Consider the following 21,031-nt stretch of genomic DNA (forward strand, 5'->3'; position numbering starts at 1 on the left):
GCAGACTCTTAGGGTTGCCAGATTTAGCCAATAAAAATACAGGGTGCCTCATTGAAGTTCAATGTCCGGTAAGCAAGAAACAAAATAGCATAAGTATATCCCATGGAATACTTGGGGGTATACTTATACTAAACATTTTTTATTGTTATTTTTTGTCATTTACCTGCAATTCAAGTTTAACTGAATAGTCTGCATTTTGTCTGGCAACCCTAGAAGAGAAGGAGGCAATGAAGTAAACCACCCAGAGCTCTCTTTTTCAGTTTTCTGATTACTTCTAGTATCACCCGCTGGAGGAATCCAACCAAAGCCACAGCACAAGGCTTAGGAGGAGTGGGGAAGGGTGGAGAGTGGATGGTGGGGGCAGGAGGTGACAAATTGCAGTGCCTCTTACCCGTGCCTGCCCTTCTCTCGCTGGGCTCTGGGCCAGGTCGCCGGAAAGCCCCCCTCAGGCTGCCCTAATTACAGACGTAGCCTGCTATACTGTGCGACTGCAGCTTTACAAAGACAGAGCAGGCGTGATTTTTGTACACAAAGTCTAGACTAGTTTCAGGAAAAAAAGAAAAAAATCAGGCCATCAATATCATCTTTTTATTTTAACTAGAGTGTCCTTGGTTGGCTTAATATTTTTAAAAGAAGGAAAACTGTCAGATATTTGAGGGAAAGAGGACGTAGTCGACACTCTCAGAGCAATTAGGCTGCCTCTGTAAAGATCAATGTGTGTTCACGCTGTCAGTTTGAGCCACCCCCTGGCCCCACTCAGGTGTCATTCGGAGCCAAGGGAGGTGGCCAGAGATGGAGGGGGCGGATGCAGAGGTGTGAGCATCTCAGTCTGGTCTGAAGAGAAACCCTGCTGGAGACCGGCCCGCTGGGAACGGGGGTGTGAGGCAGAGCAGGTCAGGTTCCCCCTGAATTCAAGTTTGTCAGAGCAGGAGGGAGAGGACAGAAGCCTCCAGCCTCCTGGAATTTGAGGCCACCAGGGCCCGAACAGGGGTGGGCGGCATGGTCAGACTTCCTCCAATGAGCTGGGGCTGGAAGCCAGACACTACCCGTTGTGGGCTTCCAGAAAAGCTGCCTTCAGGAAGGGAGGGCACTGTGTCTGGGGAGACTCATCCAGCTGCTCTGGCCACCAGGAAGGTGGGGAGGAGCGGGACCGCCAGGACTCCAGGTGGCCCCGGGGGAGGCTTGGACCGGCTGCCACGTGGCCTGGGGCTGAAGTGTTGATCTGCGGTGGACGGCCCTGTGCTCTCCCAGCCAGCGTTTCAGAAAAGAGACGCTAAAATTTGCCTCCACTGTCCTGGGGAGGCATCAGGGAGAAGATTTGCTTTTTTTTAAGTCCCTCTTGGACTCCTGAGTTTCAGAACTTTGAGTTAAACTTCCAGCTTGTGACTGCGAGCCCAGCTGCTTAACAAAATACAAGGCATGACCATCCCTTTCTTTTAATTCAGTACGAAGCAGAGCCCAAGCCCGCATTCCTCTTCTTCCCCGCACAACCAGGGGGATTGTTCTTTTGGGCACCATGGTGACAATATTTCCCAAAGAAACGAGGATTGGAGCCCCTTGAGTATAAGTCATACTTCGAAAGTTCGAGAGGGATGAAGGATAACCAGTGTTGTGGGGTCACTGAATATAAGAGGTGATTATTTATAGACTTTGCTTTTTCCAGCATTAATTTGGAGTATTTACTATTGTTGTTGCTGTTGTTGCTGTTTACAAAGTTGCCGCTTGTCAAGAGTGAGGGCAATTATTTGCACATTACTAGATTTAATTCAATAAGACATTGAAATTGTATTTCTCTTGAAGATTACCCTCTTTCTCTAAAAGCTAACTGAAGATGCTTCTTCTCAACCCTCTGGGACTCCTTTGGGTTCTTGCCACTGTCGTCCTGTTGCAGCTGCCACCTTCCTTCTTCCTGTTGGGACCTGGAATCCAGGAGACCAGCGATCAGCTGAACTATGTACCGATTCCATAGCCCCCGATGCGGGGCCAGAGGAAGGGTGGAACCCGGGCCGACGGCGACGTGGCCTCTGCGCGTGCTTCCGAGAACGCTCCTTACCGTCACTGACGATTACGTGCGGTGGGAGCTTGCTGCTATTTCTGTGCTTGGCAAGTGGCTCCTTCAGTATTTCCAAGGCATATTCTTCTCTCTCTACCATTCCACCATCCCAGACCCTGGGGATAATTGAAAATCGAACCGTGCTCTGGCACTCATTTAGGAAGCGAAGTCTCCTCGGATGTCAGGGAGATGCTCGGTGCTGGTGCGAGTGAAGCCACTCCCGCTTCAGGCTCGTCCGTCACACTCCGCTCACGGACCCAAGCGCCGTGGGGCCGCGTGCCCTTCCGGCGGAGCCCGTTTCCCTGCGCGCAGCGGGCACTCAGCGTGCCAGCCACAGTGAGACGCCCAGTCTGCCTGCCTCCGAGCTTTCTGAAACTTCAGGGTTGCAGAGCTTCAGTGCAAACATTAATCTTCTGGCAGTTGGAGTCCATGTGTACTCACCAAAATCCAATTTCCCACCAGTCTCTAAAGACTGTGTTTTTACAGTGTGCTTTAAAAACGGGCAGGGTCATCAGAAACAGCCCCTGAAGATGCTTGCTTGTTATTATAATGCACTTTCTGGCCGTGAAGAGTGCTCTAAATGCTCCTCTCAGGCAGTTGTACTCAATAATTGTTCCCTGTTTCACAAAGAAGTAGAGAAACGTTTAGCATGAAATTTTCACTGGATCTACTCATGGAAGAGCTGACACCAGGCTGCCTCCTTGGCAGTGCTTTTTCTGTTTTAGTCAATTGCTTTTAAGACTCTACTTTTTAGCCATTTCCTGATTGCTGCATCTCTTAGCCGGCACGGCTGCAGGGTCTGGCGAGAAAACCTTTTCTGATTCTTCATTTCCTCGTAAAGGTGTGGGGGAAGAGGGAATCCCCAAGACTTCTGGTCCCAGTCATTCTGTGGTTTGGCCATTTGCTAGTGGGGGTTCACTCGTGGTGAACTGATTCATCTCTTTGGGTCCCAAGGTCCTCTTTGTGGGACGATGTTGTCTTTAGACTCTTGTCTAATTTTGATACTTTCTGATTCTGTCTTTTTCCCGGGACACTATAGCAGGTCTGACTTCTTTTGATCTTTCTGCACACATCAGGGGCTTGTTGCCTGGGAGTCCAGAGGGGAAATCACATGCTATTTCTTGGTGGAGGCCGTGGAAGGGAAAGAAGGTACAATGTCCAGAATCTGAACGGGGTTGTTACTAGCCGGGAACATGTGCTAACAAATAATGGAACTATTTCAACAAAATGGGTGAAAATGAAAAATACGGCCTTTTACAGGGACAAACTGTATTTCTAACCAGCTGATGGCCGAACATGGAAAGAGAGCTTATTTCTCTGGATGTTTCGCTACTGTGCATTCGGGTTTGCAACAAGGCTGCCCTGCTGGTGACTGGCCTCCAGGCGAGGGCAGGTGTAGACAACAGTGGCCCGTGCATGATGGGAACACAAAGCAGTGGGTGGCCTCCTAGGGCTGAAATGGGCACACCTGTGCACATGAAGGGGCTGCTGTCAGCTCTCCCTTCACCCCTAAAATTAAATTGTTACTGTGGTTTTGCAGCCAGAAAGTATTCAATTTTCTTTTGAAACTTGATAACCATTTTCCTTGTGGGTCTGGGAGCTGTCACCGGGTTCCCTGCCTCTTTGGAATCGTGTGTGAAGTTGCCGGCATGTACCCTCTCCAGCCCTGCGGCAATCGAATGTTGAGTTGCTGCTACTTCTTGAAAATGTCTCACTGGCATTGTCCATAAATCCAGCCCGGTGACATCTTCTTTTTTTTTTTTTTTTTGCAGTGGGGAGGTAATTAACTTTATTTGGTTTTTCAGTGGAGGTACTGGGGATTGAACCCAGGATTTTGTGCATGCTAAGCATGCACTCTACCACGTGAGCTATGCCCTCTCCCCGCAGCCCAGTGACATCTTAAATGACAGCAGGGTGTGTAGGAGTTGCACTATAATTTTGAAGTTATAAGCCAGATCTGTGTATGGGAGGCTTGATGGGGTCTTCTAAGACCCCATTCAAGCCTCCCATACACGTACTGAGACTCGTGCAAAAAAGATGTTGTCTTTGTCTGTTCACACACCTTAGATTTGAACAAAACAAAACAAAACAAAAACATCTTGCCAATTTCATACCTGGGCGGAAGCAGCCTGTTAAGCCGCCCTGGCCATTCACAGCGGGCGGAGGAGCGCTCCCTGCCATGTCGTGCCTCAGCACAGCTTAAAATGACTTTTGCGAAAGGTCAGATGCCATCGCTCCGGGGAACCCTTCTATTCTCTAACAGACTGATGTTAGACACTTTCCCTCTAACGTTCTACCTAAATTGGTTTCTCTCATCCGTTTCTTGTCATCAGCCTCTATTTAATGCTCCCTTGAGCTGCTGCAACCAAAAAGGGCATTTTCTCACTGCTTCCATTTTTGATCTAGACAGAAATGCTTCCACTACCTCTGTGAATAATTAGAATGCTTCAAAGGATGATCTTTCAAGGCTGGTCCTTTGAAAAACTATGTTTTATTAAAAAAATTATTTCAGAGTTGAATCATCATTCATCCTGTTGCCTGACACTGGAATTTGAGGCGGGGGCGGGGGTTGGAGTTCTTGAAATGAAAATATTCTGCTTGAGTTTTGGTTTATAAGAGCTTCTGGATGGGGGGCTTGGTGGCCCCCTGTCACACTGTCACACGAAAGGTCTTGGCTAAGCAGTGGTGGTGGCTGTCCGACCAGGCACAGCCCACATCTGAATTCTTCACCTGAACCTGTAGGAGTCTGGACTTCAGCAGTTGTCCACTTGCTGGAAAAACGTTCTTCCATGTCTCCTTGGGATTCGTTGTCAGCACATTATTATCAAATAATGCTTAAAACTAAAACCCAAACTCCACTGTGAGCTCATCTTTCTGACACCAAGGTGCTGTTTGTGGTTCGGCTCCCTAGCCCAGAAACCATATAACTTTATTTTTTCTTGGGTGTTTGATTTGATTCTCTTTTTACAAATATATGAGCCTGTCTTCCTGGTAAGTACGATAACAAAGCCCGAACCTTAAAAGGACTCGCCTCCAAAAAGCGCTTTCCAGCAAATCAGCATGGGTCTGGCTGTGAGCCCTTAAGAAAGTATCACTTTAGAAAAAAGCAAATAGAAGCAATGTTTTTGCCTGAAATCTGCAAAAGGGAACATGGAAGGGAGACTGAGGCTGTGGGGCCAGGGGGCTGTGCATGCAGTTTAAACCCACAAACAGCAGTTTCTGGAACTGAATGCAGGTCTCTGTTTACACGGAAATACACATTTATGAACAGAGGCGCACGCCTCTGTGAAGAGCCCACTCTCGTCCTTCGGATATTTCAACGTGGGCCGCCTGGTCATGGTCAGAACATTTGGAGGGCATTTTAAAATATGGTAAGTCGGAGATGGACGTAGTCTCACCTGTTTCTGCTCCTCTTTTTTTTGTTGTTGTTGTTGCAAAGGAAAAGGGTAAGGAATGAGGTGATGCATGACGGATAGGGGGTGGGTAGTCAAGGCTGACAGCAGTCCTGGGTTTGAAATGTTGAGCAGTAGCGAGCATTAATCAGCCCGGCTGCAGCCGGACCCAGCAGGGACCTGCCTCTAGCTTTGCTTCACAGACCCCCTTTCAAAGCATCAGAGCTTTGCACCCAAAGTCAAATTCAGTATACACAACGGGCGCATCTGCCCGATAGCCTTGTGCGTCTAAGAAAGCTTGTAATCCCTGAAAATCCACAAAGGGAAACACCTGTCTGCCTGGATTAGAGGCACAGAGCTGAAGAGCCAGAGAGAGAATGTGTCCGGCAAGATAGCACAGCCCCTCGGCTCAGCTGCTGGCAGGGGTCCAGGAAGGATGCAGAAGAGCTGATCGGGGCTGATGCTCGATGCTGGTGCACTGCTGGAGAAAGCACCTCTAATCAGGCAGTGCTGCAGAGAGCGCAGGGAAGGAGAAGAGTCTGAAAACAGCTTTGGTCCCTTTCTGGCATCCTTGTGATGATTTTTCAACCCACGCTGCTGTTTGCTTTCCGCTGCATTCACAGAGTCCTAAGGCTTTCTGGCCTTTCTTCTTATCAGCCTTTTTCCTCCTGCACTGAGTCCCCGGAATGCAGTGCATCTGCCTGAGCTCCTACGTTTCCGCTTTAAAGTCAAACTCTCTAGAATGATGGGGTGAGGGGAGGTGGGCACTCAATGTTCTCAGGTCAAGTTTTTTATATTAATTAGGTGAACTAATTCTCCTTCAAGGCTACCTGAACATGTCCTGGGATTATGATTGCATTTGACTTTTCTTTCTATTTCAAACTGGGGAACTTTAGAAAATCCTCTATGGTGGTGAAATTTGCAGAGTTTAATCCTTTAAAACTGGGACTTTGGAGTTTAGAAGCTGGGGCCAACATGAGTCTGAGAAGGTTTTGCCCTTCCGAAAAGACAGGAAAACACTCAAATTATTCCAACACTCTGAAAGGAAGAAAAAAGATGGACTTGGAGCAGAATGAAGGGAATGGACTAAAACCTGGTTGGAAAAAATGCCTTCCTAGGAGCTGCACCTAGCTCACATTTATTTCCTAGATTTTCAAACACATGAAAAGCTATACACTTTCCAAATCTGGAAGGGGATGGGTGTGGAGGAAAAACTGATGCCCCAGGAGGAGAAAAAGAATAAATGAAGCAGGGAAGGCTGCAAGCGATGGTTGGCAAAGGTTACAGGATATACAAGCAATATTTCTGTAGGAAAAAAACCTAAGATTTTTTAAAAGTATTAAGTGCTATAAAGAAATGGCCATCCGTGTCAGAAATTGGGCAACTGTGTATATCAGAAGAACAAGCATATAGTTAAGGGAAGAAAATGAAGCCATACTGTGCACAGGGATGCATATTTGAATTTCTGTTATCAGCCTAAAATGAAATGTTCTCAAATGAATTACATTTATTATAACATATATGTCAGTAGATGAGGTTCATCTATAAGAAACTGAAACTCTGAAATAACAATTGCTTAAAACAATAAAACTTATCCAACTCTCATATAAAAGGAGTCCAGAGGTAGGTGGTTAAAGGCAGTCAGAATAATTTCAAGGAGCATTTCAAGTATTACTGTTTTGCCATCCTCAGCATAAGACTTTCAACCTATGATCCAAAATGGCTGCCTGAGCACCAGCCATTGCATCTGCATTCCAATTAGTGCGAAACAGTTAGGAATAAGTAAAAAGGGCTAAGGGTGTCTGTCAGCTTTCTTTTAATGAGATTTCTTTCTTTTTAACCCACATCATATTGACTAGAACCTAGGTCACCAAATAGCAAGAAGGATGGAAACTTCATTCTGGGTAACTGTGTCCTCAGTCCCAAATCAGAGGTTTTTATAAGAAAAAGGGGGTAAGTAGAGGCAAGGAATAGTCTTGGCCACAACACATTTCAGCTAGTGGAGTTTCCTGAGCACTTACATACCTTGCTGGCTTGTGTGGAGTGCAGGTCTAAGGTGTTAGGTGACTGATTTGTTCTCCATCTTCCCCTTATCCCCTGGTCAGCTTCAAGTCTTCACACTGGGAAGGGGGACAACTGTGGCTTTTTTGAGTGGTTTACTGTTAAGGAAGTTAGCTGCTGATCCCTGGGAAGGAATTTTCATTCTTTCCATGTGCTCAGAAGAGGAAAGAAACATTTGACGAGTTATCCTCACCTCCAAAAGGGTTCTTATTTACCTCCTTTTCTTCAAGTTATTCTCCAGTATGTACTAAAGAATTTTCTGTGCAGGTAAAATGAAAGCCCCCATCTGATCTCAAAACACATGGGGTCGTTCTTTACCTTCCATAGCATCCCTCTCCTCCACAGCCCCGTGTAAGCTCGCTGTGCCTGTGGGAGATGGTGGCTCGGAAAACAGAAGCCACTCTTGCTAGATTCAGTGGAAAGGGGTTACTACAGGGAATCCGTGCCTTACAGAATTTCTGCATGGCCAGGACCAATGTATTCAGAAACACTCGACCACACAGCAAGTTGTTCTAGCAGAAGCCCCGCTACTGTCACTGCTGCCTGGCCCATGACACTGGGCCCAGGACAATGGATGTCCGCCTGCTGCCCCAGAGAGACCCAGTTGGTGCCTCTGCCTCTGTGCTTGCCAGAGGTGGGAGCTTCCTGTGTCTGGTTGCCTCGCCTGGGAGCTCACTTCTGCCCTCTCAGATCCTGCCCCAGGGCACCTGTTTGGCTGGCCCTACACCTGGGCAGCAAAGTTCTACTCCCAGGACACCTGTGGTGGAGGGAAAAGATGGAAGGAGAGGGAACTGGGCGAGCCCGTTGGCAGGTCCCCGTCTCGGGTGATAGCCCCGCATCGCTCATTGTCCTTCACACGATGCACACAGCCAGTGCATGCTCTTCTTGCGCCTCTAAACGTCTTGAGAGAGAAACAAGCCTCGACTCATTCTCTCCCCTATTTCAAACCCAAGGGAGGAATGCGAACCTCAGAAAGGCAAATCTGACCTCGCTCAGTCAGTTGGAACTTGAATTTGAGCCTTGTCTAGTGAAGCTGTTTCACATCATACCTCACCTGCTTGTCTCTTTTTCTCCCCTAGAAGGTACAGGCATTTTGGCTACTGTTATGAGCTGCGTTGTGTCCCCTCCTAAAATTCATATGTTGAAGCCCTAACACCTATTGCTTCAGAATGTGACTGGATATAGAAATACCGTCTTTAAAGAGGCAATTAAGGTAAAATGAGGTCATTAGGGTGGGCTTTAATCCAAGGTGCCTGGTGTCCTTATAAGAAGAAATTGGGGCACAGACACCCACAGAGGGAAGGCACAAGGAGAAGACAGCCGCCCACTTTCCAAGGAGGGAGGCCTCAGAGGAGCCTGGCTCTCAGCACCGTAACCTTGGACTTCCGGCTTCCGGGACTGTGTGAAGATAAATTCCTGTTGTTTAGGACGACCAGCAGCCTGTGGTGTTTGTTAAGGCAGCCCCAGCGGACTGACACAACTAGGAGCCAGCTTTGCCTTTCCAATAGGAAAACTACTTTTTTTGATGATATTTGTATCTTTAAAAATCTTTTAAACTAATTTATTTTTCAATATAAGTACAGTCAGTTGCAATGTGTCAGTCCCTGGTTTGCAGCACAATGTCCCAGTCATACATTGTACCTTTTTTTGTCCTCTTCCTGGACTTAGTGAGTTTGGGGGAAGTTTTGATCCATCAGTGTTTATTCTTTTTCATCGATCCCCCAAGATGTGCACTCATCTGATTACCTGCATGCCGCAGGGGGGTGGGCATCTTTTCTGAACAAGGGGCATCCACAGAGGGGCGGGGGAAACAAGATAATGGGAGTCAGGGGCCCTGGAGGGTTGGCAGGAAGCTGTCGCTCTCAGCTGATGCAGTGAGGCTTTGCAGCCACACAGCCCTACGTGAACCGTGGAGAACATGGCCTCACTTTTAGGACGAAAGAGAATTTCTCTTTCTCGGTAAAAACTGTGAGGACCGAAAAGGCGCTAACTTGGGAAATGGGAAACTGAGAGAGATGGCAAATGGGTTTTCATTTGGTGCGAGAACACGGTGAAGGCAGAAAGCCCCCTTGCCGGCTAATGCCTGACTCTGCTCATTAATCGCTGCCTCTTAGCAGAGACCTGGAAAATTGCAATTCTCTGCACCAGCAGCCTCTGCTCAATAAATCTCCAGCCAGCGGGCAGGAGCGAGAAACCGCCCGGAGCGCGGAGCTGGGCGCCGGCCTGCTGGGATTCCTGACTCCGGCCCAGCAGAGTTAAAATGCCCACTGTTTTAACTCGGAAACGACTGTCTGAAAGTGCTGTGGCCTCTCCATGTTCATTTCCAGCTTTTTCCAGAACGTGATTTTCTTGACGTTTCTTTAAATGGATGCTCCATGCCATCATCGTTAGGAACTAGATACACCAGTTTATGACTGTTTTTCCTCTGCAGGAGTGAACCTTTTCCCTAACACTAGATGCCTTGTTCTGTGCGTGGATTGTGATCCCACTTGAGGCTTAAGGGATAAAAATTCCGATGTCTTACTTGTCCCTTTGCTTTCCCTGCCTGGAGGGCTGGGTGGGTCCTTGCAAAGGAAGCCGCACTGGCCCTGGTGCGGGAGGGGGCGGGCGGCCAGCCCCGGGGGCCGGGAGCCCAAGCCCTCAGGTGTCAAGGACAGCAGATGTGGAAGACGTGTGCTCTTTGCAAGTTAGCATTTCACGTTGAAAGAAGGTAGGGCATTCTGCGAAACTTGGCATGGAAACACCCTATTTGCAAGGCATACTTAAGTTAAATGACTGTTATTTCTTGATGGCGTGCTAAAATTCAGGTCCTTTTATAGTACGCTCTGTGCTTTGCCTCCTAATCAAGGCGAACTCCTACTCAGCACAATTATATCCCAATTTACTGCTTATGTGCGAATTTCTGATCTACAGGATTAGGCCTTAGGAGGTAATTTGTGTCTATAAAATAAGCCTTAAAATATGGAGGGTTATAAGTATGTAAACGAAAGCCATTACCTCTGTGTGTGTGTGTGTGTCTGCGTGTGTGTGTGTGTGCTCACACGCCCCTGTGTTCACAACGTACTGCCAGTATGTCTAGGCAATGACTTTACATCATTTTAAGCATAGAAACAAATATATTTGATATATTTGAGTTCCTGTGATCAAGCGTGTGGCTCGACATGATGTATTTTAGAACGACGCTGGATTTCAAACTTTTAAAATCCTATCCGGAGTTGTTGCAGGTCCATGAATAGCGCTGCTATGCCCGGGACGACCGGATGTCTGTTAATTTCCGAAGAATTTATGCTAATGAGTTGAAGTCTGCCACTTAGATTATAAATGCATGGGTGAAAAATAGTTTTTTCAAAAAGTGAAGAATGATTTTGCAAAAAGTGTTGTTTCTCGGGGGGGAAGGGCACCTACTGCCCCTCCCACCCTGGCAGGTGGGCCTTAGGCTCCCCTGGGGGACAGGCCTCTGCCCCACACCCGCCTCTGTCCCAGACGCCGGACCTGACCACCTTAAAGCATGCACACCCGCTCTCCCGCTTAGCACCCTGCTTTCTTCGTGGAATTTCAGAAATTCTGTTACTTATCCGTGCATTTACCTTCTTATTTTTTGTTTTCCCAGGAGAGCAGGGTCTTGTGTGTGTCCCCAGCTCTCTCCCAGCTCCTAAGACAGTGAAAGTCATGGTCAAGACAACAGGCCATTTGCTAAGTGATGGAATTGGGTGTAAATTCTTCTGGATCGCCTGGTAAACGGGCAGATTTTCCAAACTGGTAGACCATACCCTGTGTTTCCACTTGGACTGTTTAAATTTCTTTTCTCCCCTGAGCCACGTGAACTGGTCCACACAGAAGGCTGTCCTCTTGGCCCATGTCTAAGGAACTGCAAGTAACGACAGACCAGGGAAGAAAAACAAGATTTGGAGCAAGACAGGAATTCTGAATCAGCCGTTGGCCGCCACTCACCGGATGCTCTCTGGCAAGGCACGTTACCGTCTCTGCGCCTTTGTAAAATGGGGACAGTGGATGTTTCCTGCAGATGCCAGATGAGGCACAGAATACAAAGCTCCTTTAAAACCTATACAGCCCCGAAATTAGATTAGGGGCTATTATGAACTGAGCTATGCCTCCTCCCAAATATATACACTGAAGTCCTAACCCCCAGGATCCCAGAATGTGACTGTATTTGGATATAGGGTCCTTAAAGAGATGATTCAGTTAAAATGAGATCGTTAGAGTGGGTTCTAATCCAATCTAACTGGCGTCCTTAAGGAAGAGGAAGAGACCAGGTCATGTGAGAACATGGCCAGAAAGCGGCTGCTGAAGCCAAGGAAGGGAGCCTCAGGAGGAACCACGTCATCTGCAACCTTGGTCTCAGGCTTCCAGGCTCCAGGATTTGGGGAAAATAAGTGTCTGTTGTTTAGGGCACCCAGTCTGTGGCATTTTGTCATGGCAGCCCTGCGGATTCCTAAAGGTGCCCAGGAAGAGCCGGCTGGTGGGCTGTAGGGCTGATCTGATGACCTCTCCTCTAGTGCTAGACTGTATGTTTATCAGAATCAAGTCACGCCAACGGGACTTCAGTGCATCAGACCGTTTTCCCGTTCGATGGATTTTCATGACCACATCAGAGACGCGTAATATCCATTTGGGATTGTCTTCACCGCGTAGTAATTCCTTCCTCCAATATTTGCGATTCTCTATTTTTCATTTGCTGTCAAATGGTCCGTAAAAGAAAATCCACTTACGTCTGTGAGGGAGGAGCTCTTTAATGCTCTGTGAAGACTGGTTCTTATTACAATGACCTCTTTAAGAAGGGCTACCTGAACATCTCTTACGATGTCGTAAAATGCCAAACAGCAGGGCCATTTCCTGTCTCGGCTTCTGCAAGGAAAAGGCAATAGTGTTTCAGGAAAGTGGCATGAGAAATACCTAGAGCCGGGCAGGGTGTAACTCCGAACAGGGCTGGGTTGCTTCCTGGTGGGGAGGTTGTGGCATTTCCGAATCCTCAGACGTCCCGAGCCCCAGGGGGCGCCGTTTCTCCACTGGGCTCTGGTCGTCGGCAGAGCTCTGTGCTTTGGATGTTTGAAGGAGTTTCTGCCCTTCAAAGGGAGGAAGGTCCGGTGGCTTGGGGCTGTTTTGCAGCTTGCCTTTTGTTCTGCGAGAGAAGACGGTTGGTGACATAGATGGATAAAGGAGAGGCAGACAGTGTGGACCGTGTCCACTGCCCTGCCCGACAGATCCTGGTCCTCACATCCGTAGCCGGCCTCGTGTCTTTGAGACCCCGTGCTCCAGGTAACAGACCTGGCAGTCTGGGTGAAGTCTGAAGGGCGCGCGGGGGCCCTGCCCCTCAGGCACACGGAACATGGCCGTTTGGGGGTCCTTCTCACACCTCCTGAGCCACACAGTCAGGGCGCTGTTTTCCCTCCCATTCTCCAGGGCGGTTAGCAAGCCCTCTCTGTATTAAATCAGCCGACGGGAATGCATAATCTCTCGGCCGTTCTCCTGGTCAGCTTCAGAGCCCCCTCACGGTGGAGACACACAGAAATGACAAACTTCCAGAGCCCGGGAGAGCGAGGAAGGACAGCGGCCGTGCGCGGTCCTGAGCAGCTTACAAAGCCCGCCGGCGGAACACTGCCCGCTCGGGCCGGGAAACCTCCGTCAGGAGCTGAGTGCCAGCGCGTCTTCCCGCCAGGCGGGGAGTGCTAAGTGACCCTGTCAGGTGCAGCCCACCCCGGCCACACGCGAGCCGGCGGACGTCTCGGTGAAGCGGCAGCAGAGGGTGGGGGCGGGGCTGGGCGGCAGCGCGATCCGGCACGAGGACGGCTGTGCCGCCGGCGCGGCTCGCGCTGATCCGCCGCGCCTTCTGCTGGGGCCGCTGTGCTGAGCCGGGCGCCCCCGCCGCGGAGACCAGCCTCAGCCTCTCATGCGCCGGTCCCGCCGGGTGTCCAGCCACAGGACTCGGGAGTCGTGGGCTGCACCGGTCTTTGGGCGTAGGAGTCTCCGTGTCCTGCCCGACTGAGCAGTGACCATCCCGACACAAGCCCAGCGAACGCCACCCGCCACCCCAGAGACTGGGCGGGGCCTGAAACTGCCGCACCCCTGCCTGGCTGTGTTTGATGGTTGCCTGGCCAGAACGGGAAAGCATTCCTTTCCCCTTCGCACTGGGGCCTGAGCTTCCGGGAGTCTCACCGCTGAGCAGACACAGGGCTCCGGCCAGGCCAGAGGACCACGTGATGGCCCACATCCTTCTCTGGCAGGGCAAGTCCTGCCCAACACCACCGGGCCCGTGTTTAATTTACACCATGGCCTTGATCTGCATGTGACGCTGGTGGCTGGGGGAGCAGGCTTTTAAAAAGTAACTTTACTTCTCCATGTTTGAGATGAGCAAACTGAGACCCAGAGAAGCTAGGAACTTTCCCAAGGTCACAGAGCAGGCAGAGACACCCCAGTCCACCCTGAACCCACACACCTGATTCTGCCAGCTGCCTCACCCGGGTTGGGAGGGTCTGAGGGTGTGGGGGAGTCAGCCTCGTCCCCCAGGAGGCCAGAGGGTGCTGTCTGCATGATGTGAGGCCTGCCTTCCATTTATCCCCACCCTGGCGCTGGGGGCAGGCGCTGTCCTAGGCTTGCAAGGGCCAGAGCTCCCTGGCTTGGGAACCACCGTCACTGGGGAAGGTGTCCACCTCTGCACCGCTGTGTGCCCCTTCTCCCCGCCAGAGCCCTGACCGTTTCCTGCAGCCCTTTAGACAGCACCTCCTGATGTCATTCCACGTGGCCGTGTCTCCCAGGCGGAAGAGAGGCCTCCCAGCTTCTTCCCTGTGTCCCCATCCCCTGTGGGCGGTGCTCCCTGTGTCCTGGCCACGGAACTTCTTAGTCTCCTCCTTTCAAGGCCTGCCGCATGGAAATATAACAGTCACCACCAAGGGCCACTGGTGTGGCCCTTCGGGTGAAGGCCTGCACTGGACAGCTGACTGTCTTTTTAATGAATGGACTCACTTGTCATTATTGGTGACCCATTGAACATCTGCTCTGTCCTGTGCGAACTGCTAGAACCAGACAGATAAAGTCTGGGACTTTATGGAGCTCATGCTGTGGTGGGGTGATGGACCACAAACCAGGGAGGGAAGCAAGAAGTGAAATCGGATGGTGACTGCTCCGAGAGGAACCCTAGTGTGGGGAGAGGGGATGGGGTGTGCCCTGCAGGGGCCACACCCCCCAGGACCCTTTCTGTCCCCAGCAGGCGTGGCTGAGGTCCTGCCTCTGGGCTTCAGCTGGTGCTGCCGGTGGGCACCCCAGCTCTGCCCTGGAGGGATGGGGAAGGGACCTCTCATACGGCTACCCTGCACCCCTCTGTTGCCACCATCGCCCCAGGTCATGGGAGGGGAGCCTCGGCAGGCAGCCTGATGCCTGGGATTTGTGCAGGGCCTGGGGCTCCGTGGCCCTGGCTGTCTCCCTCCAGACAACCTCTTCCGTCGTCCCTTTGCTCCTGCTGAGTCTGGGGTGCTCAGAGCTCTGCTCTTCTAGCTCTCAGGACCACATGCGCCGTCTTCCGGCCTTAACATCGTTTGCATTCAGCCCTGTGACACTGAATCTAATTCGTTGTCCCTTCTCCACCACCATTGGGTCCCCCTCCTGCTTTGCACATCCCTGGTCAGCTCAGAGGAAGGACTAACAATGGCAGACCATCCCCCAAGAAATGCTTGACTCTACAAAGTAAAGGGAAAGTAACGATTCCTGAAATATTAGTGGTTTCTGTTTTAAACCCTGGAACATTTTTCAAATGAGGAAGCAGTTGATGCATCACTTTTGGCTGAAGATATTAGTTTAAGACATAATTGTGAAATTCATTTTTATGACCCATCCTTACTGTCTCATTATATATTCCTTAAATATACATAATTTTCTGCCTCTTCATTCATCATTTGTCAAAAAATAATATTGGCTGTTTTCTTCCATTATCATAAAAGGGAAAAGATGAACAAGCCTCAGGCTGCAGCCACATTTTAAATCTGAAAGAGAAATCTCCCGTTGCCTTTCGAATCAGAGCTCGTTCTGCCCCTTTGCAGCCATGGGACCACAGACGCAAGGATTCCTTTGGGAGGAAAAGGACTTGGGACTCCAAGCCCTCTTATGCCAATTCCTGGTGCGGAAGTTACGGCCCTTCCTCCCTGCCCTGGGCAGGGGAGCTGGGGTAATTTGCATTTCAGGTTTGCCAGGTACTGGAGCTCCAGTCCCAGGCTCATGGGATAACATTAGGGAAATATTTTTAAAGGATGGACTTGAGCCTTAGGAAACTTGTCCCTCCCAGTGGTCCTGCCCCTCAGTAGAATCTCTGAGGAAAGCGCCCTGCGGTGTGGATTGAAAGGCGAACAGCTACCTGATGCCATGAGAGACAACCCCACATATTCTCTGTATCGCCTGGGATCTCATGGGTTAAAACAGATCACCCCAAGTAGTCCCTAGACATCAGCGCACTCAAAATCTCTGTGCTTGTGAGCCTCAGCAGTCAATCTAGGACAGAGGAAAACAGTTCTACTGATTTAGGTGATTTAGGTCACGGACTGATCGGTCCTGCGAGGGTTATAAAGGCCTCCCTTCCCAGACGGAGGCGGGGTTGGAAGGCTTGGGCGCAACCTGCTTGGTCTCTGGGAAAATTGAGAGCAGCCTGCTGAAGGGTCTGCAGAGGAAATCAGGCAGCCAGAGGCATCTATCTGTCATCTGTCTGTCTGTCTGCCTATCTATCTATCTACCTGTCTACCTACCTATAGAGAGAGAATAGGACAGAGTTAGCAGGAGAGAAGGAACCTGCCTCACTTGTACATAATCCCAGTGTCCTGACCCTCTGTGCTGGGCGTCCTGCCTGAGCACTGTCCTCCAGAGGCACTGAGACAGGCTGTGAAGGATTGGACCACATTTAGGTTCAGTGATGAACTCAGGCTGTCTGGTGACAAAGTCAGGAATAGAGCCCTGTCCCTGCTCCCTGGCTGGGCTTCTTCTCCTGCCTCAAATGCCCCTGATTCTGCCATCCCCGAGCTGGATGTGCCCTCACGCTGTGGGGCCCCTCTGCTCCAGTTGTGGAAGCCCAGGGTGTCTATGATGCTCTCAGCCCAGGTACCAAGCAGTGGGTTCTGGCCCCCAGTTCTTCCTTGAATTAACTTGAGGGCCTTGTTTGTTACTTCATCTGAAGCCAAGTAGCTGGATCTCCGTTCTGACTGTATCCTGGAATCATGTGAGAGCCTTCCAGAGGGAACTAATCCGGAAAGACACATGCAGCCCAGTGTTCATAGCAGCACTATTTACAACAGCCAAGATACGGAAGCAGCCTAAGTGACCTTCGGCAGATGACTGGATAAAGTTGCAGTATATATATATACAATGGAATACTACTCAGCTATAAAGAAGACTAAAATAATGCCATTTGCAGCAACATGGATGGACCTAAAGATCATCGTACTAAGTGAAGTAAGCCAGAAAGAGAAAGAAAAATACCACATGATGTCACTCATATGTGAAATCTAAAGAAAAAAAAAGACACAAATGAATCTATTCACAAAACAGAAACAGACTCACAGACATAGACATCAAACTTATGGTTACCAGAGGGGAGGAGCGGGGAGGGGAGGGATAAATTGGGAGTTTGGGACTTGCAGACACTAACTACTATATATAAAATAGACAAACAACAAAGTCCTACTGTATAGCACAGGGAACTTTATTCAATGCCTTGTAATGTCCTATGATGAAAAAGAATATGAGAAGAAATATATATGTATAACTGAATCACTATGCTGTACACCAGAAATTAACACAACATTGTAAATGGACTGTACTTCAATTAAAAAAAAAAGGTACGGCTGTTTGGCCCTGTCCCAGGGGAGGCTGGTCTATCTAATTTGGTCTTGTTCTCAGGAGCTCTTCCCGCCGTGGCCGTACAGAGGGGCAGCCCTGGGTCTAGGGTGGGTCCTCGTGTCTGTATTTAAAAAAAACGCCTTTGACGATTCTGATGATCAGCCTTCCCTGGACTGAAGGAGTTTTGAAGGTTCTTCCCTTCTGTGACCAGAGGGTTTTGTTTATTTGTCTGTGTTCAGTATTTGGATGGAAAGCTACACAGCACAGGGGGCAATTAGCACATGTTATCACCTCGCTTTGGTTTGTATCTTATTTTCAGTGATCATAACTGTGAGTGATCTCAGTCCTCTGCCTTAGCAGACGAATTGCTAAGCCCACGTCATTTGGTACAAAGTGTAAGACTTGTGAGAGTTCAGCCTAATTGTGAAAGTCGAAGGGTGTCATCTGCCTGTGACAATGATGGGAACACAAGCCCTGATTCACTAAGTAAATCTCATCGGTCATAGAGGCATGTGTGCACAGAAACTCAGAGACTTTGTTAGCGCAAGCTGTTGTGAGCATCACCAGCCATCGGCTCCACGTCTGTAGCACAGTTTGCATTGCCTCTACGTGAGCAACCAGGGGGAAGGAACAGCAGAGCTGGCATTTTTAACACTCTATGTAAAATGTGGCGGTGAGAAACAGACAATCACACACACAAGTTATCTAAGAGGTTGAGCCCGTGTCCTTGAGTTTCTTTGTCCCTCCCTGGCAGGTGTAGAGTTCGGGCAGCCGCAAGCCGGCTGCTTCTGAGCTCTGATGAGGCTCAGGGCACGCTCCACTGTGCTTTGCAACCTAGGTCTTGCGCTGGGGGTGGTGAGCGTGAGCCCCGTGGTGCACCCACGGCTTTGATTTCCAGGGCTGCTGTCTGTCTTCCTGCATGCAGCTCGGTGATTGCCGTCTGTTTGTGTTTTCTTGCTGCAGATGGGCAGAAGAAAGTTCAGGAGGAATTCGACATCGACATGGACGCGCCAGAGACAGAACGCGCGGCGGTGGCCATTCAGTCTCAGTTCAGAAAATTTCAAAAGAAAAAGGCTGGCACCCAGTCCTAGGGGGAGAGCGCCTTCCTAGGCTGCCAGAAGACACCAAATTCACCCATCATCTGTCAAGAAATTAAAAGAACCAACCCCCTAGAGAGAAAGCACCTGCACCTGGTACCCGCGCACCCAGCATCCCACAATGCATGTAGAGACCCGCGATATTTATACCCTCGTAGGAAGGTGTAGACAGTGCCGTTGTGAGTGGCTTAAGCTCTGTTTATCTCCAGTATCATTCCTCCTGCAACTAATTATTTTCCTTGATGTTATAATAAAATGGAGTTAAGATGTGTGATTACAGTGTCTGCCTCCATCTCTCCCCTTGTATTAACGTGGGCAGTTACCACTGTTAGAAGGGACTCCAGGCCAGGTGTCTGTTTTCTTCTCCCTCTAAGAAGAGTTAGAGCTGAAACAGGGCCCTCTGTGAGGAGCTCTCCTGCTGAGAAGGGGAGACCTGTTCTCAGCCTGCCTGCCCCATTTGGAGAGTCCTAACCGCTGACTGGCAATGGAGATGCGTTTTCTTCTCATGTTGAAAATAGAGTCTTGGACCCTGCGGGGAAGAGCAAAGATTCAGAAGATTCCCTGGAGAATTGTGACTCATCAGGAGAATAAGAAGTGGGAGGGAGCTGCGTCTGTTGGAAGGGTGTCACCCAGGTTCACACAGCAGGTTCCTACAGCTTTCCGCACCTGTGGGGCTCCCGGGCCAGGTGGCTCTCTGGTCGTCCCCTAACGCCCCCTCTCCCACCCTGAGCTCCTTACACTCTTCAGGTAGTGATTTGCTACCTGCTAGGATTACTTAGCACAACCTGCAGTTTGCAGAAGCTGTGGGTTCTCCCTCACCCCATCTCGTCCCCTGCAAACCTTGTAGGTAAACTGCTTCCCACACCCCAAAGGGTAAGCAGCGAGGAGAGGGAGGCCTGCTACACGGGGCGGGCACTGCACCGAGTCGGGAGCCAGGGGGCTGGGTGCGTGACTGCTTTGGGGCCCCAGGTGGCAGGAGCCCCCAGTGCCCGAGTCTGGCTTTGAGTTTGTGCTTTGTCACGTGAGAGCCTGACATGGAAGCTGCACCCCGAGATGCTCTAGGACAGCACGGCGCACCGCTGTGGGGTGGCCGTTTTCTTTCCTTTGCCAGAAATTAACCAAGGATCAAGGCAGAGCCTTTCACTAACCAGAAGGTAATGGAAAAGGGAGGTGCTGTATGTGTGTGTGTGTTCACACACGTATGCCTGGGGGTGATAGTATAAAACACGGAGGGTGGAAGCAACCAGTGGGCAAGGCCACGACTCGCTACTCCTCCCATGGGGCCCCCAGCCTGGGGGCATGGCTCTCATACTCAGACTTGGGTGGCCAGCAGACAGGACCCCAGCACTCAGGATTCAAAACTGGATTCATTTCTGACCTACGGGTCAGCCAAGTGACCTCAGAGAAGTTATCTACCTTGTGCAGCTGGTTTCTTTACCATCAAAGTGGTGATAAAATCTACTTGGCAAGGTGCATGGAACATGTTAGGAATTTAAAATGGCCCAAATGGGTGTCTGATAAACGGAAGATCATTAATAGTAGACCCACGAGGTAAAGAGTCAGCCATTGCTCCACTACCAATATCCTTTTTCCTAACTTGATCCAGTTCATGGGACTCTGCTTCTCTTGGTCACAGCCAGTTGGACCAGTGGTGGGCGCCTAACCCAGGATGGGGCTCTGCCAATCAGAAGCTTTTCCTTGTGAGTCAGAACGAAGTGACTAGAACTGAGGCAGTTAATGGGAGGAGATGCCAAGCAGGGGCCAAAGCTATTGCTGTGGCAGGTCAAAGCTGCAGAAAATGCTTTAAAAAATAAACTTTTCTTTACTTTTTTGCAAGAAAATGCAAAAGTTCATTTGGAGCGAGATGCAGGGAGATGTATGAAAGGATGCCAAACCCAAGATATATGGGCCCACGAGAGGTGGAAGAGCAGCCCCGGTTGAGTTAGTCATTTGGTTGCAATGAGCAAAACCCCACTCACGTGACCTGATGAAAGAGAATTATTCAAGTCATCCAAGACCAGAACATCCAAGACATCCAAGAGAAAAACAGAATGCCACAGGAATGCAGAATTACATTAAATTAATAACTAAACTGGGCACAGTGAGGGGAGAAGAACTGATGTCTTTATCTTATTGTCTATACAGCAATGTATGATCTTTTCAGTCAAGTTTGGTAGTTTTCTTCATATAGATCTTGCACATTTCTTTTAGTTCTATTTCTAGGTATTTCAGAGTTTTTGTTGTCCTTCCAAATAGAATCTTTCCCCAGAGCATTCTCTGGCTGGTTTTGCTGTTTTCTAGGAATACTACTGATCTCTGTATATTTAACTCTAGAACTATACATCTTACTGAACTATGGAACATCTGGTCATTTTTCAGTGGATTCTTGAAAGATTTCCAAGTAGATAGTCCTGTAAGTAGTAATTTTGTCTCTTCTTTTCTACTGTTTTTGGCTCCTTGCTTATTCTTGTCTTGTCTACCTCCCACTCCATCCTTGTGTTTGGAGGGACATGTTCGGACTGTTTCCATTTTAAGTGACAGTGAGAGACCATCTCATGCATGAGGCAGGCATTTTCATTGGTCCTCTAAGCTTA

The 21,031-nt window shown here is 49.5% G+C and overlaps 1 protein-coding gene across 1 annotated transcript in view; it reads left to right on the top strand.

The window, feature by feature from the left end:
- The window catches only part of PCP4 (Purkinje cell protein 4), a 54,619-nt gene extending 35,908 nt beyond the window's left edge, over positions 1 to 18,711 (top strand). Inside the window, exon 3 of the mRNA XM_031684633.2 lies at positions 18,304 to 18,711. Within this exon, the coding sequence (XP_031540493.1) occupies positions 18,304 to 18,431 (128 nt within the window). The 3' untranslated portion in view covers positions 18,432 to 18,711. The remainder of the gene's footprint in view (positions 1 to 18,303) is intronic.
- Positions 18,712 to 21,031: the final 2,320 nt, after the last annotated feature.

This window comes from Vicugna pacos, chromosome 1 (genome assembly GCF_048564905.1).
Source record: "Vicugna pacos chromosome 1, VicPac4, whole genome shotgun sequence".
In the NCBI taxonomy this organism is placed as follows: domain Eukaryota; kingdom Metazoa; phylum Chordata; class Mammalia; order Artiodactyla; family Camelidae; genus Vicugna; species Vicugna pacos.